Genomic DNA, 23,362 nt, shown 5'->3' on the forward strand with positions numbered 1-23,362 from the left:
TCTCCAGATTGGTGGGTCTGTTGATTACTAGTGTAAGACTCTCTATAGCATCAGCACTCCAGATGGGAGTGCTCCGGAGCCTGCGTGGAATTGGAACTCAATGTGTACATCACGTGTCGTCTCTGTCTCAGTCAGCACCCCACCACAAGTTGCAAAGATTCCCCAGCTCTGAGCAGCCACCTATTCTGTTCGCAAGGCAGTGCCAGACAGAATGGGGGTGCTGAGGGCATTAGACAGACAGTTGAAGAAGGAAAGAAATATTGTTCTCATTGCTCATTTTCTGTATATCTCGTCATTTAATGAGAATAAATGGCTCATTCTATAGGTTACAATGAGTTGGCATGCCCGACATTCTTTCTGAGCTTCTCAACCATTGTCCCTCTTGATGGATGAGGACACTAAGGTCTGAGAAATCCAGTAACTTACAGAAAGTTGCCCATCGAGAAGGTGGGGGACTATGTCAAGGGTCCCCATTTGGGTGGTCCCTATTGCAGCCTGCTTTCTACCCACAGTGTGACTGAAACCAACTCCTCATCCCTTTTTCTCACCTCTAAATGCAAGTGGGGCTGAGGAAGCCTGGGGAGACCTGAGTGTAACAGGAAACGTGAAGACTTTGATCACTACAAAAATCCTGGCCTCATTCTAGGTGGCCTCTTCTTCAGACTGGCAACCTTTGGAATAGGTCTGTTTACCTCCTGCTGGCTGTGTGATCAGGTTTAGGGTCTGTATCTCTCATCCTTGGAGGTACATGCTTTTCTTTGTAAACAGAGCACAGGACTCAGTAAGGAGACCTTGAGTTTGATCCCAGGGCTGTAACTAGCGCTTCATGAGACCTTCAACAAATACCTTTCCTCTTGAGACCACATTTCCAGGGTCCCTCCTATGTGTCCAACCCTGGGCTAGACCTTGGGCTACAGCAATTCACAGTCAAGGAGCAAACGATTTCCAGACCTCTACTGGTAAGAATTCTGTCTTGTTCTGAAGTTCTCCTTGTCTTATGCTGGAACTTGGAGGAGAGGGTGGTTGATGGCTCACTCATGTCAGCTACTTTGTATGCATTAATTAGCTCATCTGCTCCTGTGGTGTGGGGATTCATATTTCCACTTCACCAGTGAGGAAACTGAAGGTCCAAGAGTATAGAGACTTTCCCAGTGTTACGAAGTCAGTAGGTAGGAAATTCAGACTGCAAAGGCAGGCGTGCTGACTCCAAAGTGCCTCCCTCTCTGCTACTTCCCATTCCTAGTTTAGGAGCTCAGATAGTTAGGCCTTCTGCAGGCCAGTGTGACTCTTAGGCATGAAACAGAGTCCCAGGTTGCCTGGGGATTTAATTCCAGTGGCAGAGATAGCCCATAAACAGAGAAAGTGTGGAAGCATCTTTACTTCATCCCGGTGGCTCCCTGGAACCTTCTGGCCAGGACTGTCCACTATCCAGCCTGTGAGCAGTGAGCCAGGGTGATTACAAACCCCACAGGAAGATCGGAACAGCCAGCCAGGACCTGAGCTGAATTGTCTAAACAGCCATGGAAGCCTGGAGAAGAAGCCCAGTGTCCCCTGCTCCATTCAGGCTATGGACATGTTGTAGGTTCAGATCTGGCTCAGGAGAGGGGAGCTATGTGTGTGGCCCCACTTCCAGGAACAAGGTGGTGCAGGAATCAGATCATTGCGGAGGCAGCTGTCCCTGACACTGAGCTCTTGCATGAGTTTTGGGTTTCAGTCTCCCCTTCAGTAAAATAGGGTTAATAATCTGCCCTCTGCCCACGTCAGAGTTTCTGGATGACGATGAACAAGATGTGGATATGAACATGGTATAAACCACACAGGATCTAACTTCTGTTAGCACTTTTTTTTTAAATGATGAGAGACTGGCACTGGCTCAGAAGGGCTCTGGGAAACGTGTGTCCTTGGAGTTGAGGTAGAAACACGCTGGACCCCCGAGGATATCTCAGTCTCATCAACAACCCCACTGCACTGAGGAGAGCTGGATTTATGGTGTAGCTCTGAGCATTCTGGGTCAAGGCCTGCAGTGCGTATGCGCCTTTCTATTTTGGGGATCCTCCCCATGGAGCACGCAGCTGTTCGCTCCCTTTGCTCCCTCCTCCTCTTCCTGCAGCAAGGGTCCTTTCCTGCTCCAAACACCCAACTGGGGCAGGCCTTCATACGGATCTCTTCCGCCAGGGCTGAGGGCCGCACCATACTGCTGGGCTCTGCATCTGGGTTCTGTCTGGATAGCCCAGTTCAGCAAACTGGTGACCTGAAAATTGCAGTCTGTTTGAAGGAGAGGATGCTCGGAGGGGGAGTTCTGTTTGGCAGCTGGCTTCTGCTGGCATCTGGGAGCTTGGTACTGCTTATTTCTGGACTACCAGGAGCCCACGCTGGCCTTGTCTGCATTTCTGCCTGGCTCCTGCCCCCAGCTTTCTTGACATTAGGCCCAAGGTGACAGGTGTCTGGAGCTTGAGCTCCTTGTGGAAGAGAGTAGACCCCAGGTTGGAACTACAGGAGAGCCCAGCTGAGCTAAGGCTCGATTACCTTCCCCTCTAGGGTGTGCACAAACCAGGGGGCTGGCCCTAGGGATATGGGGGCCTGGGACTCCTTAAACGCTGTTTTGGCCTGTGGCAACTGAGGCCTCTTGCTTTTACTGAAAATCCCAAGCTGGAGAGCTCAGTGTGACTGTGCTTGCAGACATATATTTGGGTCATATGCTGCCCCTGGGGTGCCGAGTTCAATGAACTTGGGGTTGGGGGAAGCATGTGTTCCTAAGTTTTGGGCTACAGATTTTGACTTCTGTGGTCGACATAGAGTAATTTGCCCAAACCCTCCCTCCTCCTCTTTTGCCTTTCCTTCTCCTCCCCTTCCTTCCTGCCTTTCCATTCTCCTCCTCATTTCCTATCTCCCCTCTCACCAGATCTTCGATCCCAAGAGACCAAAGTAAGAAAGGCAGGCAGGAGCCACAGGCGGCTCAACTTAACTACTGAAGGCCCAGACCCAAGGCCCAGGTGTAGCTGCTGCTGCTACTACCTCCCACTCCCCTGCCCTTCCACACAAACTTGCCTTTGTCCGCCTCCCTCCAGTGCTGTTCAGTTCGGTCACTCTCCTGACTTCCCACCCAGAGCTTTTTCATTCAGTTGCTTCCCAAGGCTGTCAGCTCCATGACCCTGAGATCTCCTGCTCTTATGCCGCACCCCATCCCCCCACCCAGCTCAGTACCTGGCACATAGTAAATACTCAATAAGCAACGGCTGCTGTTACTCTTGGCCAGAAATCATCCCAAGCCACCTCCTTTGTTGAACCTAAGAGGCCAAGAACACACAAAGGAGAAGGGGCGTGCACAAGGTCATTGGGCCAGTTAGTAAATTCATTATAGTTTCTGAAAAGAGGTTGTCTCTTGGCCTTGTGCTAGAAACGGGAAGGGAACAAGATAATTTGCAGAAAACCTTTTGCTCCAATGGTTAATTCAAATCTGTAGATGCCAGCTGAGCCCTGTCACGAGGCTGGGTCCTCTAGGGGTAGAGAGATGAGGAGAAAACAGTCCTGGTCTTCAGAGAGCTGCTATGTGGAGCCTGAAATGTACAGACCTAACATGGTGGCCTTGACATTGACCAGAGTAGTCGACTGGGAATGGAAGGGGTAGAAGGTGAGGCTGTACAACATGGGAATTGTTCAAGAGTATAGACCGGCCGTATGAGCAAGGCAGATGGGCATGCTGGAGGAGGCAGTGTTCTCTCCTTTCACTGGAACCTGCAGAGCACCCCACCAGCAGATGCTCAATGATAACTGTCTTTAGTGAAGGTGCAATGTGGCATTTGGGAGTGCTGTGTACCTTGCCCAGTTGAGAAATGGTCACCTAACTTGGACCATGGTCGAAATCTTGAAACTTTTCCATTCTAAAAATGTTCCCTATCATTCTCTTGTGAATTGTAGGCCTACGCGGCCACCTACAGCGTGAGGAAGACAATTCGGAAATAATTATTTCCCTTGGGGAAGACGCTCAGCCTATGCTCTATGTCAGGGGTTGGCAAATTCTACCCCAGAAGCTAAATCTGGCCCACAGCCTGTTTTGGTAAATAAAGTTTTATTAGCACACAGCCACACTCAGTTGTTAACATATTGCATACTGCGGAGTACAACAGAGGCCACATGGCTTGCAAAGCATAAAATATTTACTATTGGGGCCTTTACAGAAAACATTTGCCATCCCTCGATCTAGGTCACTGGGCTTTGGTTCATTTTTTCCAAGGCTGTAGTTTCCCCTAGTAAGCGGGCACTCCCCTCTGTGCCGCTTGAGGAGAAATCACAGATCTTCACGCCGCCCCAACGGTTCCGCTCCTTTCCTGTGCCAAAGCTGGCCTGACCCTTGCTCTGGATCCTATCCCTTCTCCAGTGTCCTTGCCTTGGTAACTGAATTGCTCTTTGTCCTTCCTGCAACATCCATTTCTCTCTCTCCCATCGGCATCCAGAGAGACCTTTCATAGACAGGTCAAGCCAATCATTCCTTTGCCTAACAACCTCCACCTAGTGGCTTCCCACTGCCAATAACCTACAATTCACCCCCCTCCCTATGGCCGGCAAAGCCGTGTGCGAGCTCACGGCTGCTTCCCAGGCTCGCTGTTCATCAAGCCCACTGGCCACCTGCCCTTCCCCGGAACATGCCAAGAGCTTTCCCCTTGGGCCTTCTCACTTCTGCCCTGTTGCCCAGAGCGTTCTGTTCCCAGTCTGTCTCCTGGCCTGCATTTAGATGTCCGCCTAAATGTCTCCTGTTCTGAAGAGCCACCTGGCCACTCTCACATCACTATTTTTTCAGTCCTCTGAAGAATATTGCTCATACTCTGTACTTGTTCTTATTCACTTATTGTTTGTCCCACTAGAATTCCAGCTCCTTCTAAGTCTGGTTCACTACTTCCCTCCTTGGTGTATGCTTATTGTGGCGGGATTTCTGTTCTGGACTTACTAGACAGCCCTGCTTTGTATGGTTAGAAGCTTCATCTCACCTAGTGGATAAAAGCCCATTGCCACTGTCTCTAGCTGCCTCTGTTTCTAGAATAAGCTCTAGGCACTGAAATTGTCTAGTGTTAGGGCTGTTTGTGTAACACTGTCAGAAAATCTGAACATTTTCTTGCCTCTTTTCTTCCTTCAAGTCAAGCCTTTGGTGTTTAGAACAATGAACCTGGTCAATATAAAGTGCCTCCAGGAAGCCAGCCCCCAAACACCAACACCCAACATCTGCTTTCTGAATATATGGCTTCAAAGAGCTGAGTATATAGTAACTAACTGCTATCCATTCTATTTTTTAAAGCCACATGACATCTAAGGAACTTAGAAATGCCTTGCCCTTTCCTGTAGTTAAATGTGACATAAAATTACTTTATTGGAAGCATTTTAACAAACAAAAATCTCCTCAGTTTTCACCAGTAATTCAGCTTCAATATCCAGGTGAGAAAAAAGATAATTATGAGTGACTGCAAGGAGACAGTTTTGAGATTTTTGTTAATAACACATTCAGGGTAAGTCTTATTCATCTGGTCCAGTCACTGGAGCTTCTTACAGAGAGGTGTAGAAAGAAGGAAATATCCTGTTGAAACACCCCCTGATCATCAGCACCATCTCCACAACCATCACCATGACTACCACCATCACTACCACCATCACTGCCTTCACCCACTACCACCACCCTCCAAACCTCTACCACCATTACTACCGCCATCACTGCCACCATTACTTTCAACGTCATGTATACCAGCAGCACCACCACCACCATATCACGACCGCTATGAACACACACACGCATCATACACAAATGCACACACGCATGAAACAGGGGAAATTTGACAGGTTATGTGACGCATTCCATGATGCAATCACAGGTACTTTCCACGTATAGTGAAAGAAATTAGTTTTTTTTTTTTAGATCATCATTATTTTCAATATGTAACCTACTCCTGTTGCTGTGTGCTTTGGGCCAAAATTAAATTAGGATTCATCAGAAGAAAGACACACTTCAAAAAAAAAAAGATAAGTTGGGATGACAGATCTTTCACTTCATAAAAGAATTTACTGAAGATTTCCTTTCAATGGCAAATTCTTGTTGCATTTTATTAGGATTTGGGTTACAAAAGTTAGCCTTGCACACAGCTGTTCAGGAGTACAGCCAATGAATAGAGGCAGATCTGCCTTGAATGGCAAATGCTGCTGAGTAAATTACGTTAAAGGCTATTTTAGGACCACCAAGAATGTGTTTGCATTTTCAAGAGTGAAGAGGGAGAGAATATTTATTTGGTATGTATGTCATACCAGGCACGGTGCTCACTTTACATCTCTAAGCTCATGTGATCTTTATAACAAATTTATGAAGGGGGCCTCACTCTCCTCATTTTGGTTGCATAGCATTGTGAACGTGTTGAATGCTACTTGAATTGTACTCATAAAAAGGGTAATTTCATGCTCTGTGAATTTTACTTCAATTTTAAAAAAGGGACTTAAAAAATCATTTCACAATGTGTGTATATATTAAATCATCACGTTCTACACATTCTGAACAATCACATTGTACAACCTAAATATATATAATTTTTGTCAATCACACCTCGTTGAAGGTGGAAAAAAAGAGGACCTAGACCATGGAGAGGATCTCTGTACTGACCTGATGCTCCTTATGCCATGTCCCCTCCCAGCCTCTATGTCTGTAGCATCAGGGCTCAGACAGCCTGGCTCCAAAATCTACTAACTGGAGTGGGTGCATCTGTAGACAGTTAGAAGATTTTAGAGCCAGGAGCTGGTGCTATCTGACTAAAATATGCTTATTCTAGAAGCATGGCCTCCAGAATATGCACTGGACTAACCAGATGTTTCTGGATTCTTCTTTCACCTACACAGTTGTCAGGATTCCCATGCAAGCAAATTCCTTTCAAGGGCTAAAGCCTTTTGCCATTTTATTTAGCCCCATGGTTGGGGCACAAACAGATGCAAAGTCACTTGTGCCTAAGCTTCATGATTCATCCTTCACACCTTCCAAGGCCTGGTACCTAATTTTGTCCTTTGTATCTTATATTATCTTGCGTAAAGAAGACTCCCCCCAAATTGTATAAACTTCAATCCCCGTAAAACAGAAATGTGCACCTGGGTAGAGGGGGAATAGTTGCTGAGCAATCAGAAACTCTTTTTCTCTTCTCCCAATTTAAACTACTCAAGTAGATGTCCTGGTGATAGGGAAGAATGTCATCTTGGTCCTGACCTTGCCTTTGCAACCCACTGGGGCCTTGCTGTAAGGCAAGGTATTGCTGCCATGTTCACTAGTCACAAGCGGAAGTCTTAAAGATATTCTGGATGGAAAGCCATGGCTACCCCATGTAGTGTGTGATTCCCACGCAGCTGAAACTACCCCTTCTGCCCTCTTTACATATAGAAATTCAGGTCTTCCCAGTGGCCTTGGCTGCCACTAATCTCAGATCTGTGGCATCGAACCTCAACTCTGCCTCCACTTTTCTCCTTCCCTGCATGATTTTGGGCTCATTAGCTTAATTCAGATGAAACACAGATGACACTTGTTCACCTGAGTCCTGCACGGACAAGGTCCTCTGAACCCCAAGGCAGCACCTGTTTCATCTGTAGGCTAGCTTTGCCAAATCCACGCAGTCATTTGAAAAAACTCCATCTTTCTCTTCTCCCTCAAGTAATCATCTTTATCCCATTAATGGGGCTACCTTGGAATGTGTAGGAGACTGTCTCAGGGTTTCTTACTGTGAAAGGAAGTCAACCTGGGTGTCAGAGAGTCTGGCCCACGGGCACATCTCTTCCTGGCTTGTGGCCTCACCAGCCCTAACACAAGTGGGAGAGACCAGCCTCTAAGGGCCTGGCATCCTGACAGCTCAGGAGTGGTAAGGTTAGTGCTCAAGAAAGGCTTATTCGATGATAGAATACTTCGTCTTCTCAGGGGATGGCACAGTAGACATTAAGAGGTCATTAAATCCATATGCATCTATGGGTTTATGGCCATTCTTAGAGTTGCCAGTTCTTCCAACTGGTGCATCCACATTACAGAACGGAAGGAGACAGTTCTAAAAAATCCCTCACCCAGGTCAGTTTGTTTCTGTATTTATTGGTGCTACCACTCAGATAGCTCTGCTTGAAGCTTGTTGAAGCCACAAGTCCTCAGGTTGGGGTGGCCGAATGAATGCTACATGCAGTGAGAGGGAACTGAGAGTGGTGAGTGGTAGAGAGCAGCAGCAGGTGGGATTTTAAAGGCACTGCTGGCTGTCAGATCAGTGCCATCATGACTAGACCACTCGTCTCCTGCCACCCCCACCTGATACCCCATCGTAGTGGATGTGTCCTTAATTGTCAAAGAGCAAGCTGAGGCCCACACATAGGGCAATAGGGCAGCTTGGGGATCCAGGTCCTGGAGAATGGCATCAGTAACAATTACTGTTCCCAACGAACGTGCCTCAGTGATGCTGTGAGGCACACAGCAGGCCAAAACACCCACTTTACAGAAGAATCAATTGAGGCTTTGGAAAGGGGGAGTGACATGCCTACAGTCACACAGCAAATGGAGGAGCTAGGATTTAAGCGTGAGTCTTCCGGTATCTATTCCAGAGCTCCTTCCTCCACCCCACCTGGCTTCTGCCTGCGTGGGTTGCTGAGCATGCAGTGTGCTGGCTCAGGGCAAGCCGGAGGCACCAAGAAATCCCCTACTTGTGGGTCAAGATTCTTGCTCCTAACCACCTGTTGGCAGAGATTTGTTCCTGAGACAAACTGACTCTTCTTGAAACCAATCAGCATTCAGGATTTTCTGCCATTCCCAGCTACCCTGGGACTCTCCAGGGCTTCATGTCTTGCAATTCTAGAAATGCTGAAAATCCTGTTTGTTCTATGGAAAGGTCAGTTTCAGTTTGTGGGTACATTCTTCTGAAGAACAAACATGCAAATGATACACATACCCAAATATAGGCATTTATATTATACACATGTATACTCATCTGATGCTCTGTATATATCCAAGCATATTCTTTCTTTCCCCACCCCTCTCCTCTTTCTCTTCCTGCAAACCCAATCCTGATGCACCATTGTCCCATGTCTTCTGGGGCCACCTCCAATGAGCACCCAGGTTGACTTCCTTTGTTCTGAGCAAGTCTACTGGGAACCACCGTTGTCTCAGAGGGCTTGAAATCCAATCTAGTTGGCAAACATCAGTTTCTTAGAAACTCAGGGGGAACTCATAGATACCTAGTAGGAACTGTGCATATTTTTGCTGGCCTTTCATCAGTGTTCCTGTTAAACCTCCAGCTAAAGTGTCCAAAATTAAGTGTTTATAACAGCCTGGCAGACTTTTTTAGGAAGTATACCATATATATGCTTTATTCTCTTTATGCCCATGTTATGAGCCTGGACTGTACTCTGATAATCTAGACCTTTTCCAAGAAATCTTTGTCATTTTTGCCATTCTGGACCGAAAGTGTAGAAAAGAGGAAAATTGTCGTATGTCATTGTTCAGAGAGAACCAGAAATAATATTGACTTCAGAGCTGAACTTGGTCTATATTATAAGGGTCGCCTTTGTTTTCTCATTATTTATGGGATGGGGAAGCCATCACATGCTTTCAAATGCATTTTAATGAATGCTTAGAAGGTCGTGGGGATCACATTGGTGGCTTTGTCTGCCGATTATGAAATGGGAGTCTTTAGGCACTCATGAATGGAAATAGTCATTCCTTTCTAAAAGATGCCAGGACACAAGCTTTCCCCTCCCCCTGTCCCCCTCCACACACCAAAGGCAGGCATTGCGAGGGCTTAGGATGGGAATTGGGACACCTAAGCTCTAGTGTTGTCATTATACCCTAACTAGATATGTGACCATAAGCAAATCACATCCCATTCTGTTTTGTATAAAAAGAGATTGAGATGTGCTGTCTAGAAATCCTTCCAGTGGCTACTGATTCAGTTACTGTGAAAAAAAATCTCACAGTGAGTGGGCAGGATCATGGCCTGAACGAGATAGAGGCTGGCTGGTAGCTGGGACCAATAGCTTACTATCAGTGGAGTCCACAGAGATTGGAAAATGGCACATGTGTGAAGCCGTAAATTTTGTTCAGAAGGGTCTGGAAGCTTGGTTGGGGAATTGCTGTCCCCCAATGCCAAGTTGAGAGGGGAAGTCATTCGGAGTAGGAAGTTATCCTGCTGCATTTGATCTAAAAAGTTTGGCTATGGAGTCAGTCAACAGCCGTCCCAGGCAAGCTGACCTCTGCCCAGCACCCACTGGCCCAAGTGACTCGGCAAAGGTGCCAGCATGCACTGGGCATGGGGGAAAGCTCAGCTGGCTACTAGCAATTGAGATGAGTAACAAATCATGTCTGCACAAGGGAAGATACTGAGGCGACCCTATATGTAGGGACAAAATTAACTGGATAATAGATATCCACACCTCACCAGTGCCTGGTGACAGCAGATGCATTTAGAGTGAGGCTGGGCAGTTCCGTGTAAACACCGCTGCCTTCCCTGGTCTTGTTTGGGCGTGGCTGGGGTTCTGGCCAGTCAGCCAGGGTGTCGTAGGCTAACTGTTGAAAGCTCTCACCATAAAATCCTAAATGCGGAGCTGCATTTCTAAAAAAGCAGAGTCTCCTAAGTCCATTGAAAAAGGAAAGCTCAAAAGAGGCTCCCATCTCCCCCTCTGCTTTCACTGTAGCTCAGCCAGCAACCCCTGCAACCCCAGGGACAGCAAGGCCAGCCTGCCCCCTTATTAGGCATGCTCACAAAGCATTCAATGAGGTGAGCACCAGCAGCTGTCCAGTTGTAGAATTGGCACAGCCAGCATGGCACCCGCTCCAGCAAATTGGATCCACCAGCACTGAGACTGCCATCGACACCTTATGGTGGCATCCTGGCATCTACTTTGTCTTTGAGGAGCCAGTTGGGTTCCAGAATTGGAATTAATTGTGGAACATCAGCTCGGATGCACTGATGGGTGCCTGCAAAGTTACATGCACGTGCTCTCTCATTTTGGAGAGCTGGAGACCCCTATCCTTTTCCAGTGGTTTCTAATATTATGTTTAGCACCCAGAGGTCATGCCCTGCTTTCCCCACCTTCTGCCACCTTAGTCCAAGCAGGTTGATGGCAGACAAACAATTAAATGAAAACTCTAGGAGCAAGGGATTCCAAGCTTTTGCAACTCACAACCCCTGCCTTCCCTCCCTTCATATCCCCCAATCCTCTGCCTGATTCTACAAAGACTTCACTGTCATTAAGCCTGTCTTGCAGTCCAAGACATCACGAACAGCACATTGGGCCCCACCACTTCCAGCTTGGACTCTCTCCAGGATATCCTACATAACACCCACACTCAGTCTTTCCTTATTGATCCAATTCAGACATTTCTATTTTCAATATCTCATATTTATTTGAATTCTTTGGGAGAATGTGGAAAAGGCCAAATTTCAGTTTGGGACCCAATGACTTGTTTGAATGAATCAAACATAATTGATTGAATGAATGGCCAGGCAAACATGTGCTTTGGCCATTTCAAAAGAAAAGGCAAAGGATAAGGCAAGTCTCCCCTCATTCAAAGTGGTGGACGCTCTTCTGTGGAGACAAGGTGGTCAATGTTCTGCCACTGTGGTGGATTAACGCAGTGGGTCAAGAGGCAGCTGAGTGGTCATGGAGAGGCCCTGTCTCTGCCCTCCAGTCGAACAACTCTGGGCAAGCCCTTCCCCTTCCCTAGGCCTCAGGATTCTTGTCTTTAATAGGACAGGGTTGGATTCCCAGGGCTCTTCCACCCCTACCCTTTGTAATATCAGCTACTAATCAGCGAGGGTCTCCTAGGTGCCACAGAATTTGTGCCATTCTACTTAAGAGTCAGAGCAGTGTCATGAAATGAGGACCAAAAATTACACACACTTTACAAATGAAGAAATTGGGGCTCAAAGAGGTTAAGTGTCAAGGCCAAGACCTAGTTGTGCTGCCTCAGGAACAGGACCCTATGTCACATGGCCTCTACCCGCACTCTGGGCCAGTGGTTAACAACCTGGCTGTCCATTTAGATTCAGCCAGGGAGTTTTGAAAAAACTTGAAGGCCTGAGCCCCACCCTCGATGACATCGAAGGAGTCCATTTGTGGTGAGAGGGCCTGGGAATCGGGCTGTTTCTAAGTGATTCTGTTGTGCAGCAAGGCCTGAGATATGTGGCCTTGAGTGATCTCTTTTGACATTTACTCTGCCACGAGAGTCGTGACCGCTGTTGTGCTAGCAGGTGGCCCCCAGGGCATGTGTTGACCCCTAGCGTGCCAGAAATGAGGGGACCTGAGAGTATCAGCACCAGATGTCCGTGTAAGACTTCCAAAGCTAAAAGGGAGTTTCTTACATGAAAAAGTGTTTCGAGAGAAATATATTGGTTGCAGGTTATGGTCATTGACATGACTGCCACAGATGACTGTATGAAGCATGAAAGAGTAGGAAATGCTGTATTACTAATTGCTTTGTTCCCAAAGGTATGCTTTTATAAGTGGTGGGCAGCTCCTCTAAGGTGCAGATCTCACATTGGGTCCTTTTCCTGTTGTTTCATATCACCGCAACCTGAGGATGCATCTGCAGAGAGGAATTTCTTCTTCAGATAATTTTATACTTTTGTTTTGCATTACAGTCATTCTCATTAAAAATAAGCAATGCAAAAATGTAGAGAACAGAAAGGGAATTAACATATATGTTCTTAAGTTATTTTTGTAAGCTCATGGCAATGTGTGTGTACGTGTGTATGTGTTTGTGTGTAAAAATAAATGGAATCATGCTAAAATGAGTGTTCCGCAACTTGTGTTTTCCTCTAAACAGTGTATCTTAGACAGCTGCCCCAAAGAACACACACCCAGATCTCCTTCATTCCTCTAAAAGCTCTGTTGTATTCCCATATCACCACAGCCTGATGCATTTAACGGAGACAGGCAGGCAAGCTAAAAGTTCAATGTCTATGTTATGCTTTTTGTTTTGAAAACTCTGGGTATCTGTCGATAGGCAGGAAGTGAAAATATCTTAGCTACTTCTAGTTAGCCCTGAAATGTCTGCCTTTGGCAGCACAGTTCATCTAGTGACTTCTGCATAGTTTCATTGAACTCTCCTTTAAGTGGGCAAAGAATATCCTTTCTGTCATGTTTAGTGTACAGATAACATAATGGCTTATTTGAAATTTAATAAGACAGTTTAAATGAAACACAATAAAGAAATAAGCATTATGGTTCCAAATATAGGCTATATGATATAGTTTTGATAATTATGTCTTAAAACTGAGATATTTGTTTTATCTTACAAGTTTCCTGTTCATTAACTTTAATGTGCCAAGCCTTTATTAAAAAATCTCTCTCTATCTCTCTCTCTTTATCTCTCTCTCTCTCTCTCTCTCTCTCTCTCTCTCTCTCTCTCTCTCTCTCTGTCATAGGGAGCCATTAAGAGGAGGCAGGAAGGAGACAACTTCCAGTTTCCAGGCATGGCTGAAGGGGGTTACCCTAATAAAATCAAGAGGCCTTGCCTCGAAGATGTCACTCTTTCTATGGGAACAGGTGCCCATCCCGGCATGCCCGGTGCAGAGCTGCAGGTTCCTCCATTGACAATGAATCCTAACGCTACAGCTATGGGAGTAGCGGGCCATTCATTATTACTCGAAAATAATCCCATGAATAGCAGCAGCGTAATGGGCTCACCGTTTGTGGTACCACCGACCACAGAAATGGGACTGAAAGGACCTACTGTTCCTTACTATGATAAATCCAATAGTGTGCCAGCTATGCCAGCTATGCCAGCTATGCCAGCTGGGCCGGCCGGGCCGGCTGGGCCGGCTGTGCCAGCTGTGGACCAGGAACTTCAAGAACTGCTGGAGGAGCTAACAAAAATTCAAGACCCTTCTCCGAGTGAGCTAGATCTTGAGAAGATACTGGGGAGCAAGCCGGCAGAACCATTGGCCCTAGATCATCCTCAGGCAACCCTGGGCGTAACTCGCAAGCCTTCAGCTCAGATGCCACCATTGGAGGGTCTTGGATCTAGCAAGGAGTTTGCTTCTGGTTGCAACCAGGTCACTGGCATGTCGCTTCAAGTCCCGCCTTCCTCTGCAGGGATCAACTATTCAATTCCCTCCACCAGTAAGCAGATGGTCTCACCCAGCTGTGCGACAACGCCGTCTAAGAACCAGGTCCAGGTGATGCACCCCGTGGCTTTGCCCCCACTCCCGGTGCCTCAGTGGCATCATGCCCACCAGCTGAAGGTGTTGGCGGCCAGCAAGCAGGGATCTGCTACGAAGCAGCCAGGGCCCACCTCCAATTGGTCTGCCCTGCCTCCTCCAGGCCTCTCCCCAACTTACGGCCCAGTGCCATCGCCGCACCCGCCGCCGTCATTTGGCTCGCAGGGCCTCATGGTGTCCTGCATGTCGTCCAGCAACCTGCCGGGGAGCGTTCTCCAAGCCTCTCCCAATGCCTTAGTCTCAAGCATAGCATCCAGCAGCAATGCTGCCCTTGGGCCCACCATGCCCTATACTCCTGAGAAGCTCCCCAGCCCAGCTGTCAATCAACAGCCTCAGTACAGCCCACAGAGCTCAATTCTTGCCAACCTGGTGTCCTCTACCATCAAAAGCCCTCAGGGCCACCTGATGTCTGCTCTGCCCACCAACAGCCTGGGGCCCTCCCCACCCTACCGCCCGGAGAAGCTCTCCAGCCCAGGCTTGCCGCAGCAGTCCTTCACTCCGCAGTGCTCCTTAATCAACAGCCTCACTCCCAGCAGTAATCCGCTAAGCCAGCAGCAGCAGCAGCAGCAGCAGCAACAGCAGCAGCAGCAGCAACAGCAGCAGCAAACAAATGCCATCTTCAAGCCCATGGTCACCAACTCACCCAAGAACCTGAGCGTAATCATGCAGCAAGGGCTAGCCGGCCCCAGCCCAGGAACGCCGGAGCCATTTACTTTTGGCAACACCAAGCCCTTGTCACATTTCGTTTCTGAGACGAGCCCCCAGAAGATGCCCTCCATGCCTGCCTCCTCTCGGCAGCCTTCCTTGCTCTACTACCTGCAGCAGCCGATGCCAACACAGAGCTCCTCTGCCACTGCCTCCTCCACTGCCACGGCCACCTTGCAGCTGCAGCAGCAGCAGCAGCAGCAACAGCAGCAGCAGCAGCAGCAGCCTGAGCGTTCTACGTTCCTTCTGCAGCAGATGATGCAGCAGCCCCAGCGCTTTCAGCGATCGGCAGCCTCGCAGGCCATGACTCCGTTGCCCAGACAGGTAAGACAGTCTTTTATCTGGTTGGGTTCCTTGGTTTTAGAAATAAGAACTGTGTCTCGTGCTATTGATACCTGGCTTTGGAGGCAAATCCAGGCTCTAGTCCTCTCTGAGGCTGGGCTTGACTCTGGAAAAGTCTGTTTAAGCCAGCTAATTCTGCGTGGTTAAAGCACAGTATTAATGAGGCCAAGGTTATGGTTTCAGTTCCTGTGCAGGAGGAAAACTGCACCCACAGGTGCTGCCAGGGGAAGGAACCAGGGGACACAAGTCACAATCGCACAGAACTGCCTTCCCCTGCACTGGGCCATGGAGCAGGTTCCCTCAAACAGGACCAGTGAAGTCTTCGTAGGATGCAAGGTAATTGCACTGAAACATTTCAATCTTGTCCCTGCTGGCATAAGGCTGCACACTGAGCCTTCTAGAAATGCCACAGCACACTTCTGCTGAGCAGCTCCAGTGTGCTGTTTGCCACTGCGCTGGATGCTGAAACAGGTCCTAAATGGAAAGGACAGATGCACAAAAGGTAGTTACTTTTACCATCTCCATTTTACACATGAAGAAACAAAGATTCGGAGAGCTGAAATGAATTGCCCAGAGTCACACAGTTAGCAGGGGGCAGAGCAGGAACTTGAAGCCAGGCAGTCTCGCTCCAGAGCCTGTGCTTTCCTCCAAATTACTGTGACTTCTCTTTCTCCCTCCTCTTTTGCAGTCTTTGCAGTCATTAAATTCAGCTGATTGTGCCTGGGTGGTGTTGATCACAGTGAGCTTCCACTTTTCATTGTTCTTATTCCTACCTGTACTAATTACCTATATCTGTATACAAAAATTCTACTTAAAACAACGTATATATTACCTCGCGGTTTCTGTGGGTGGGAATCCTGCCATGGCTTAGCTGGGTTTTCTGGCTCTGAGTCACTTGTAAGGCTGTAGTCATCTCAAGGATCAACTGGGTAGGATCTGCTTCCAGGCTCACTCCCATGGCTGTTGCCATGAAGCTGCTCCTTGCAGGTTGTTGGACTGAGGTCTCAGTTCCTCATGAGCTGTTGGCCAGAGGCCTCCCATGGTTCCTTGCCATGGGGGCCTCTTTATAGAGCACCTCACAATATGGCAGCCGGCTTTATCTGTGTGAGCAAGAGAGGCAGGGGGAGTGCCAGCAAATCAGAAGTTGTACTTCTTATAACCTAGTCTTAAAAGTGATATCCCATCACTTTTTCTGTATTCTGTTCATTAGATGCAAGTGTGAAGGTGTGAATACCAGGAAGCAGGGATCAATGACGATGCCAGAATACTGTCTGTCATGGTCTCTCCTTCCCGTTGCTGTCATCCCCGCCCACGTGCAGGCCCTCTTTATTTGTCTGAACTCGTATAGTTGACTCTTAGACTGGTTTCCACCAGTAAACCATATATTATTCTATCATTTTGCTATAACAGAGACCTGATCAGGTTTCATAGATGCTCAGAAATTTCCAGAGGCCCATAACCTGCCTCTGTCTACTTCCTTATATTCATTTCTATAACACAGAAGTGCTTGCGGCTCCTGCCCCACTTTGTGTTCTTGGTCTTTACCCCAGCTACTATTCCCTGCACCTGGCCTTCCCTTCCCACCTTTTCCTTCCTATCCCACTCTTACAGCTTCTGAGGCTCAGGCACCACCCCTTCCAGGAAGCTTTTCCCTGACTGCCCTCAGCACTTCTGTCTCCCACTCTGCCTCCCTCTTCTGTTAAGAAGCCAAGGAGGAGATGGCCATAAGTGTTTGACCAGGTACCTGGCCAAAGGGAAACACCTGCCCAACTGCCCTCTTTACTGAGGGCCCTGGATGAGCATGACTGTGGCAGATCCCAAAGGATAGAGACCTTGTCTTTTCCATCCAGGTCTCATGAAGCATAGCCAAGCAGAGTATTTTTATGCAGGGAATTAGTCCTTTGATGTATGCTCACAGCAAGCAGAGCTTCCATGGGGATGGCCAGGGTGAGCGGCAGGCCCTTGTCCACAGTTCAGGAGCACTTAGGTTTGATTTTGTTATAGGCCTGTTGCCATCTGTTTTCATGGACCTGTGCAGCTGGCTCAGTGGAGCACCAGCATCAGCACTGGAATGCTTACCCTAGCAGGCAAGATCCTCAGCCTGGCGACATGTCCCCATCTAACATTATAAACCCTTTGGGTTTTTTATGTCTTCGGTGAGGTTCATTTTGTAGCCTGACTATGTTCTCTCAGAGCTAGATCAGTTGACTCTGAAGGAGAATCCCTAATTATTAGGGTTATAAAAATCACACCCAACTAATTACCTGGGTGGAGTTGGAGAAAGCATTCAGGAGAAAGACCAAGTAGCTAAGCTCCCGAAGGCTAGGAGGGGCTCAGGTGGCCTTCACCTGCAGAGGTGTAAGGCTGGACACCCCGAATGGGATGCTATTGCTACCAAGAGCTGTCTTCCCAGCCAGCACCAGGCAGTGCCCGTGGGTCAGGTACACAACCCAGGATTTAACTTGCCTTTTCTCATTTAAATCCTCGGAGACAGGAGCTGTTATCATTCCCTTTAAAACTGAGAAGAAGATTAAGGCACAGCGAAGTCACTAGAGTTGCACATAGTCATACAGCAGTCAGGACCTGAGCAGGAAGCCTGACTATAGAGCCCACACTCATAACGCCTTGTGCCCGGGGCACCGCCTCTAGAGCTTTGTATTGCTGTGTTAACCTCCCAATTATTACCTCTTCTACACAATGAGCAAGACGATAGGCTGAGGATTAAATGTGTTAATACATCTAAAGCACTTCTAATAAATAGTACCTTTTAGCAAAGATTTGCTGTCACTATGACTCTTTACTCCAGGTCTGTTTTCTGGGGGCTAAGATGTGGCTCTCAAAACCTGTGTCAGGACAGAACATTCCTAGTGCTCTCTAGACCCCATGCCTGCCATGAGATTGACAGGAGTTGTGGGGCCTACTAGACTTGTGGGCTCTTCCCATTCTAAACCCTGCTCTACCTAGACCACTCTAGGTCTGGTGGGAAAAAAAGGGCCATCTTTGCCCAGCTGGCTGGGATTTCCCCTTTGTTCTTTCTAGAACTCTCTCATACTCATGCTCCACCTCTCACCCTAGCACCCTGTTCTGTCCATTCTTCTAGCTAAAATGCACTGAGCAGACCTCCACGCTGGGTACAACGACAGCTCTGCTGTTCCTTTTTGTGGCCTTTCCCTGCTAACTTTAAGTCTAAGAACTGAGCCCTGGTCAGTCTTCCAGGGGTGAGAAAAGGAGAAAGAGTTGAGTGTTTGAGGCAGAGTTAGGTCATCCTTGGAAAAACAGACAGCAGCCCCAGTAGTGGGAAAGGATAGATTTCTTGCTTCCAGCAGGGTGAGCTTGTCAAGTTTTACCAATAGCCAGACCACGCCTCAGCAGACATATCTTCCCAACTTCATAGCTTTGACTAGCTCGTTGTACTTCCATGGATAATGGCAGTCGTCAGATCTTAGTTTTTTCAAGGTGTAACTTCTAAATGTAAGATGAGAAACCAACTCATGAACAGACAAAAGTGCCAAATCCAGGTGTCTATAGGTGCCCATCCTTATTTGCAGACTAGTATTTGTCCTCTTGAGGAATTTCACTTTACCTGTTAAGTGAATTGACCCTTTGCTTGCACTGAAGGCAACTGGCAAATATCATCTGGTGTCAGAACAGCAGTTCAGCATGGGGGTTTAAGCAAGGGCACTGGAGGCAGACAGAACTGGGGTTCAAATCCAGGCACCAACACTGACAGAGCTGTGTGTCAGGGGTAATGCGCTTACCCCTGCAAGCCTCAGCTGCACATGGGGAAAGGAATCGTCCCCATCTCTCAGGGCATTGGAAGACAAAGGAGACACTAAACTGAAGTTTCTTAGACTCTTTAGTCGCCCACTATGTGCTCAGTCAGGGCTGCTGTAGACTCCCGGTCTTGGATCTGCGATCCCTGGGCTCAGATGCATTTACAAAGTCAGGACATCTGGATCTTTAGGAAGGTAACATGGTACATATACCAACTATTGCGCAACAACTCTCCAGTGGAATCTAGGCAGCCTTTTATTTTGCAAAGAAATATGAATATTTAAGTGCAGGTCAAACTGTGCCCCCAGATAAATTTTGGCACCAAAATTACAAAAAAATAAGATAGATTTTCAGAATTTTTCGAACTTGAAATTAAAGATAGGAAAAGTAGACCTGGCATTATTAAGGGAGGGACTCTTTGGAGCTGTGCCACCCAGTTCTCATGTGCTAGATTTTAACAACCCCACATCTCCTCACTGGATTCCCCACCCTGCTCCTAAGGTTGGGTGACATCTCTATTTTTAATCAAAATGAGGCAAAATGGATTTTTTGTTTTAACAACCGAATGCCCCTTTACCCTGAAAACTGTTGGAGAAACTTTAAGGTACTGGAAAAATAGAAAAAAAAATGAGGTTAGGGCTTTAATTTTACCATCAGCCACTGGTGAATGGAGCTCAAAGACAGAAACGAGTCTATCTATCAAGGAGAAGGAAGTTATGCTCTGGAAGAGTGGGACTAGCAGGAGGCAGCCAGAGTGCCCTCAGTACACATGTTTGCAGAGCTGGCAGTACAGCATCATGGGGAGGAGGGACAGGCAGGGTGACCAGTTGGAATAAGAACAAAAAAGCCTGAAATCTGAGCCTTGAGGCAGGCCGAGGCACAGGGGGAAAGGGGCAGCTTCAGAGAAACAGACCAAAGAGGCACATGATATTGTTTGGACAGATTTTGAGAGGGACAAGAGAAGCGAATCAAGCCTGCCTTAGAGAAGGCTGGACTTGGCCCCTCTCAGGTTTGCTGTACTTTCAATCTAACATAAGCACCCCATCTCCTTAGCATAAGCAGCTGTGAATACCCAGCAATTGTGGAGACAGTGGACGAATCAAGAGAACTTGCTATTTCCCCACCTCGAGGGACTGGGGCTGCAATGGGCATCTGAGTTGGGGACTTGGGCCTCATTGCCACCCTCACTCAAGAGTCCATCTTGTCCTTGACACATTGATCCCTTGGAAATGCAGCAATCCCAGCACCCAGGGTTGAAGGGAGCTGACAAAGGGCAGGAGACAAGGGTTTAGCCCTTGGCGGGGCACAGATCCCAAGGACTGGGCTGGGTTCGAGAGAACCCAGACTTTGGTTCACTTGGGTCCAAATCCTGGCTCTGCCTCTTTTTCATTTGGCAAGTCGTTTGCCATTTTCCAGCTTTAGTCTCCCCATGTTTAAAATGGAAATACCACTGTACCTATCTAATGGAGTTGCTGGGAGGATTAAATGAGATGAGGTGAAAGTACTTGGCATAGGGCCTGGCACGCAATAATGCTCCATCAATGTTTGCCGCTAGTATAACAAGAAAGTTCCTGAAATTCTGAACACCAGTAACCCAGTAAAATAGGCTTGAACTGCCTCAGTGTCCAGGTTCCTCTTCATATCCCGGGTCGGGCATGGCAGGGGGACTTGGATAGGAGGGGAAGAGGAGTGCCCCCACAGAAGTATCAGGGAGAACATTTTCCAGGTGGCTGAGGAGAAGCCAAATGGCAGACAGGTTGGTGACCCCAGTCGGGAGCAGAACTTCCAGGAACCATGTAGGGACTGCCCATCCTTCATGGATGCTGAGTAACGAATGCACTCCAGGATGACTCTAGGTGGGCAGAGAGAGGGGTAAGGAGCAGCTCAATTCCTCTTGCAGCCACCTTGGTCCCAACCCTGCTGCTGGCAGCATGCTGAAGTCAGCCTGTGGTTTCTAGATTCAGAGAGAGGGCCCACTGCTGATAGGCCAAGAGTGAATGGAAAGGAGAGTGACGGCTGCGTGGTGCCAAGGCAGCTTCCTCTTGGTGATTGGCATTGGGGGATCGATATTTCTCACCTGCATTCCTGGGAGCCTTGCTCAAACTGGGCCTGGATACTGGATAGGTGCCATAGCCTACAGAGCACCCACGCTAATCCTTCAGGGAGGCCTCAACCCCTACCTCTTCACTATTCACTCCCACCTCCAAAAAGAACCTTTGCAGAAACTCAAGATTTTTTTTTTGGTTTGGATTTCTGAGACTAAATGGCCATGCTCAGTAGAGCACAACCTTTAATTACTACTGTCTCAATTAGCACTGCAAATTAAAATCTTTACATTCAAACCATGACCTCTCAGTGAAAACAAAAATGACAAAAACAGGTTAGTTAGAGCAAGATAATCCTGTTATTGTCACAGTTATATTGGCTCCATTTTCCACTGGAAAAAGAATGAGGAGCAGTGGTGGCCAGTGAGCCTTCTCAGAATTGTTCAATGATGTTTAAAAGTAGGTGTCCAACCGGAAGGAAGCAGGAAAATTAAAAAAAAAAAAAAGTTAAAAAAATTATGTATTTATAGTATGAAAAAAAAACTTTTTAAACATTTGAAATAAAGTCCATTATGTTTATACTTTTACCTACATTCACATATAAAAAATAAAAAATAAAAAAGTAAAAGTGGGTGACCATTACCTTGCTGAAATACTTGACCCCTCTAGAATCAGATGCACCACATATTGTCAAGGAAGGCTCTGTGATTTTGGACTTAACAAGTCCCTTCTCTGGCTTCCCTGCATGCTTCTCTTGTTTTCAGAGTAAGGGTTAGGGGAGAGCAACACTACTGCTCCCTGTGTTATGAGAAAAATTTCTTCGCATTTGTCTTCTACTAATTCTGGTGAGAAAGATCACAGATTTCATTTCAAAGGTTAGTCCTGCTGAAATCAAGAGCAGAGGCCTCTGGGGGAAGCTCTAGGCTGCAGTAAGGAAGGATGGGGGTGGGATGAGTCATGTTTCAAAGAGCCCATGAGTCCTGTCCGAGTGGGGCGTTGCCCTGCTCATATCATCTCTACCAGACGTGACAGTATTTTCCTGAATAAGCATCTTTATTTTGTATTTAAGCACGATTGTACATATAAGCTTAGTTTTCCCTATCTTTCTAAATTGGGCCTCAAAGAGCTATTTAGTTGTTTGAGGAAACTTGTTTTAGCTGCTTTGGGAGGAAATATAATTATACATAGTATAACATGCATTTTAAAAATGTAGGGACCAATGTCTTGGTGTTGAATAAGTTTTGTTTTAACTTCTTTCTCTGAATTGCCAGGAAATGAAACTCCATAGGCTGTTGAATTGGGGAAATGCAGGCTCAGCACTTGGTACTAATGTTACCAAGAATCAGATTTTTTTTTCAGTTTCTTTTCAGTTTCTGAGAACCATTAATGATCCTCCACCTCAATGCTATGTTCCTTTTACAAAAAGCGGAAATTTAAAATGCCAACCTCTTAAACGTCAATCTTTTTTTTCTGTCATAAGTTGAAGAATGAGTGAGATGACACATTGCAATGAGAGAGCATTACTTTTTGGCCTTGGAGTAACCATCTATCACTCAGTGAGGTCAACACCAATATTTACAGGGATGCAAGAATCCCCCTTAATACAGATGCCTGAATAATGCAGATCAATCAATATAGTTTTGTAATTGTTTAGTAATTGACTTATGAAAGGTGAAAAAAGACACCCCTTTCCAGGAATCTCCTATCAAGTTTTTTGTTATGTTTTTTTTGTTTGTTTGTTCATTTTCTCTTAACATACCTGAAGGTAAACAATGAACTGTTCTGAAGTTAGGGTGCCCAAACTGGGACATTTTTAAAGTGTATAAATTATTTTATATGCAGTTCATTGAAACAACCTGCTTACTTGTCACTGTAAAGCAAGGAAAGGAATCTGATTTCCATTTCCAAAGAGTAGAAGAGGGCAGAAATGAATCGTTCTGTTGTGTTCTTTTAAACTGTAGCTCCACATGAATGCATACAAACCCAAAATGTAGACCAGCATATGGAGAAGGAGTCCCATTCCAGGTTATGACCCCAAGTGAAAAGTTAGCAAAATTTAAAAAATGTCTAGGGCAGATGGAAAGTTGTAGTGGACTTGCTTCATTCAGTGGTTGCCCTAACACCTGCCTTCAGCATTGTCACTGAGTGCAGGAGTAGATGGCGCCAGAGGGGCATGTGCATCAGAGATATAACCCATCTAGGCGAGCAAGGGAATGTGTGAAGAGGGCTCAGCTGAACCCCTCCTCTCCTGAATGCACCCTCCCCAGCTTCTCTCTCTCAAATACATTAATGGCC

At 47.0% G+C, this 23,362-nt stretch overlaps 1 protein-coding gene across 5 annotated transcripts in view; it reads left to right on the forward strand.

The window, feature by feature from the left end:
* The window catches only part of MAMLD1 (mastermind like domain containing 1), a 111,631-nt gene that overhangs the window by 59,737 nt on the left and 28,532 nt on the right, over positions 1-23,362 (forward strand). For 3 of the 5 annotated variants that reach the window (XM_016123686.2, XM_036226428.1, XM_036226429.1), the window contains 2 exons: positions 13,407-15,230; positions 15,432-15,584. In XM_016123686.2, the coding sequence (XP_015979172.2) occupies positions 13,407-15,230; positions 15,432-15,584 (1,977 nt within the window). The remainder of the gene's footprint in view (positions 1-13,406; positions 15,231-15,431; positions 15,585-23,362) is intronic. The other 2 variants (XM_036226430.1, XM_016123683.2) reach the window with 1 other exon arrangement.

Source organism: Rousettus aegyptiacus, unplaced genomic scaffold (assembly GCF_014176215.1).
Source record: "Rousettus aegyptiacus isolate mRouAeg1 unplaced genomic scaffold, mRouAeg1.p scaffold_m13_p_9, whole genome shotgun sequence".
NCBI classification, from domain to species: Eukaryota; Metazoa; Chordata; class Mammalia; order Chiroptera; family Pteropodidae; genus Rousettus; species Rousettus aegyptiacus.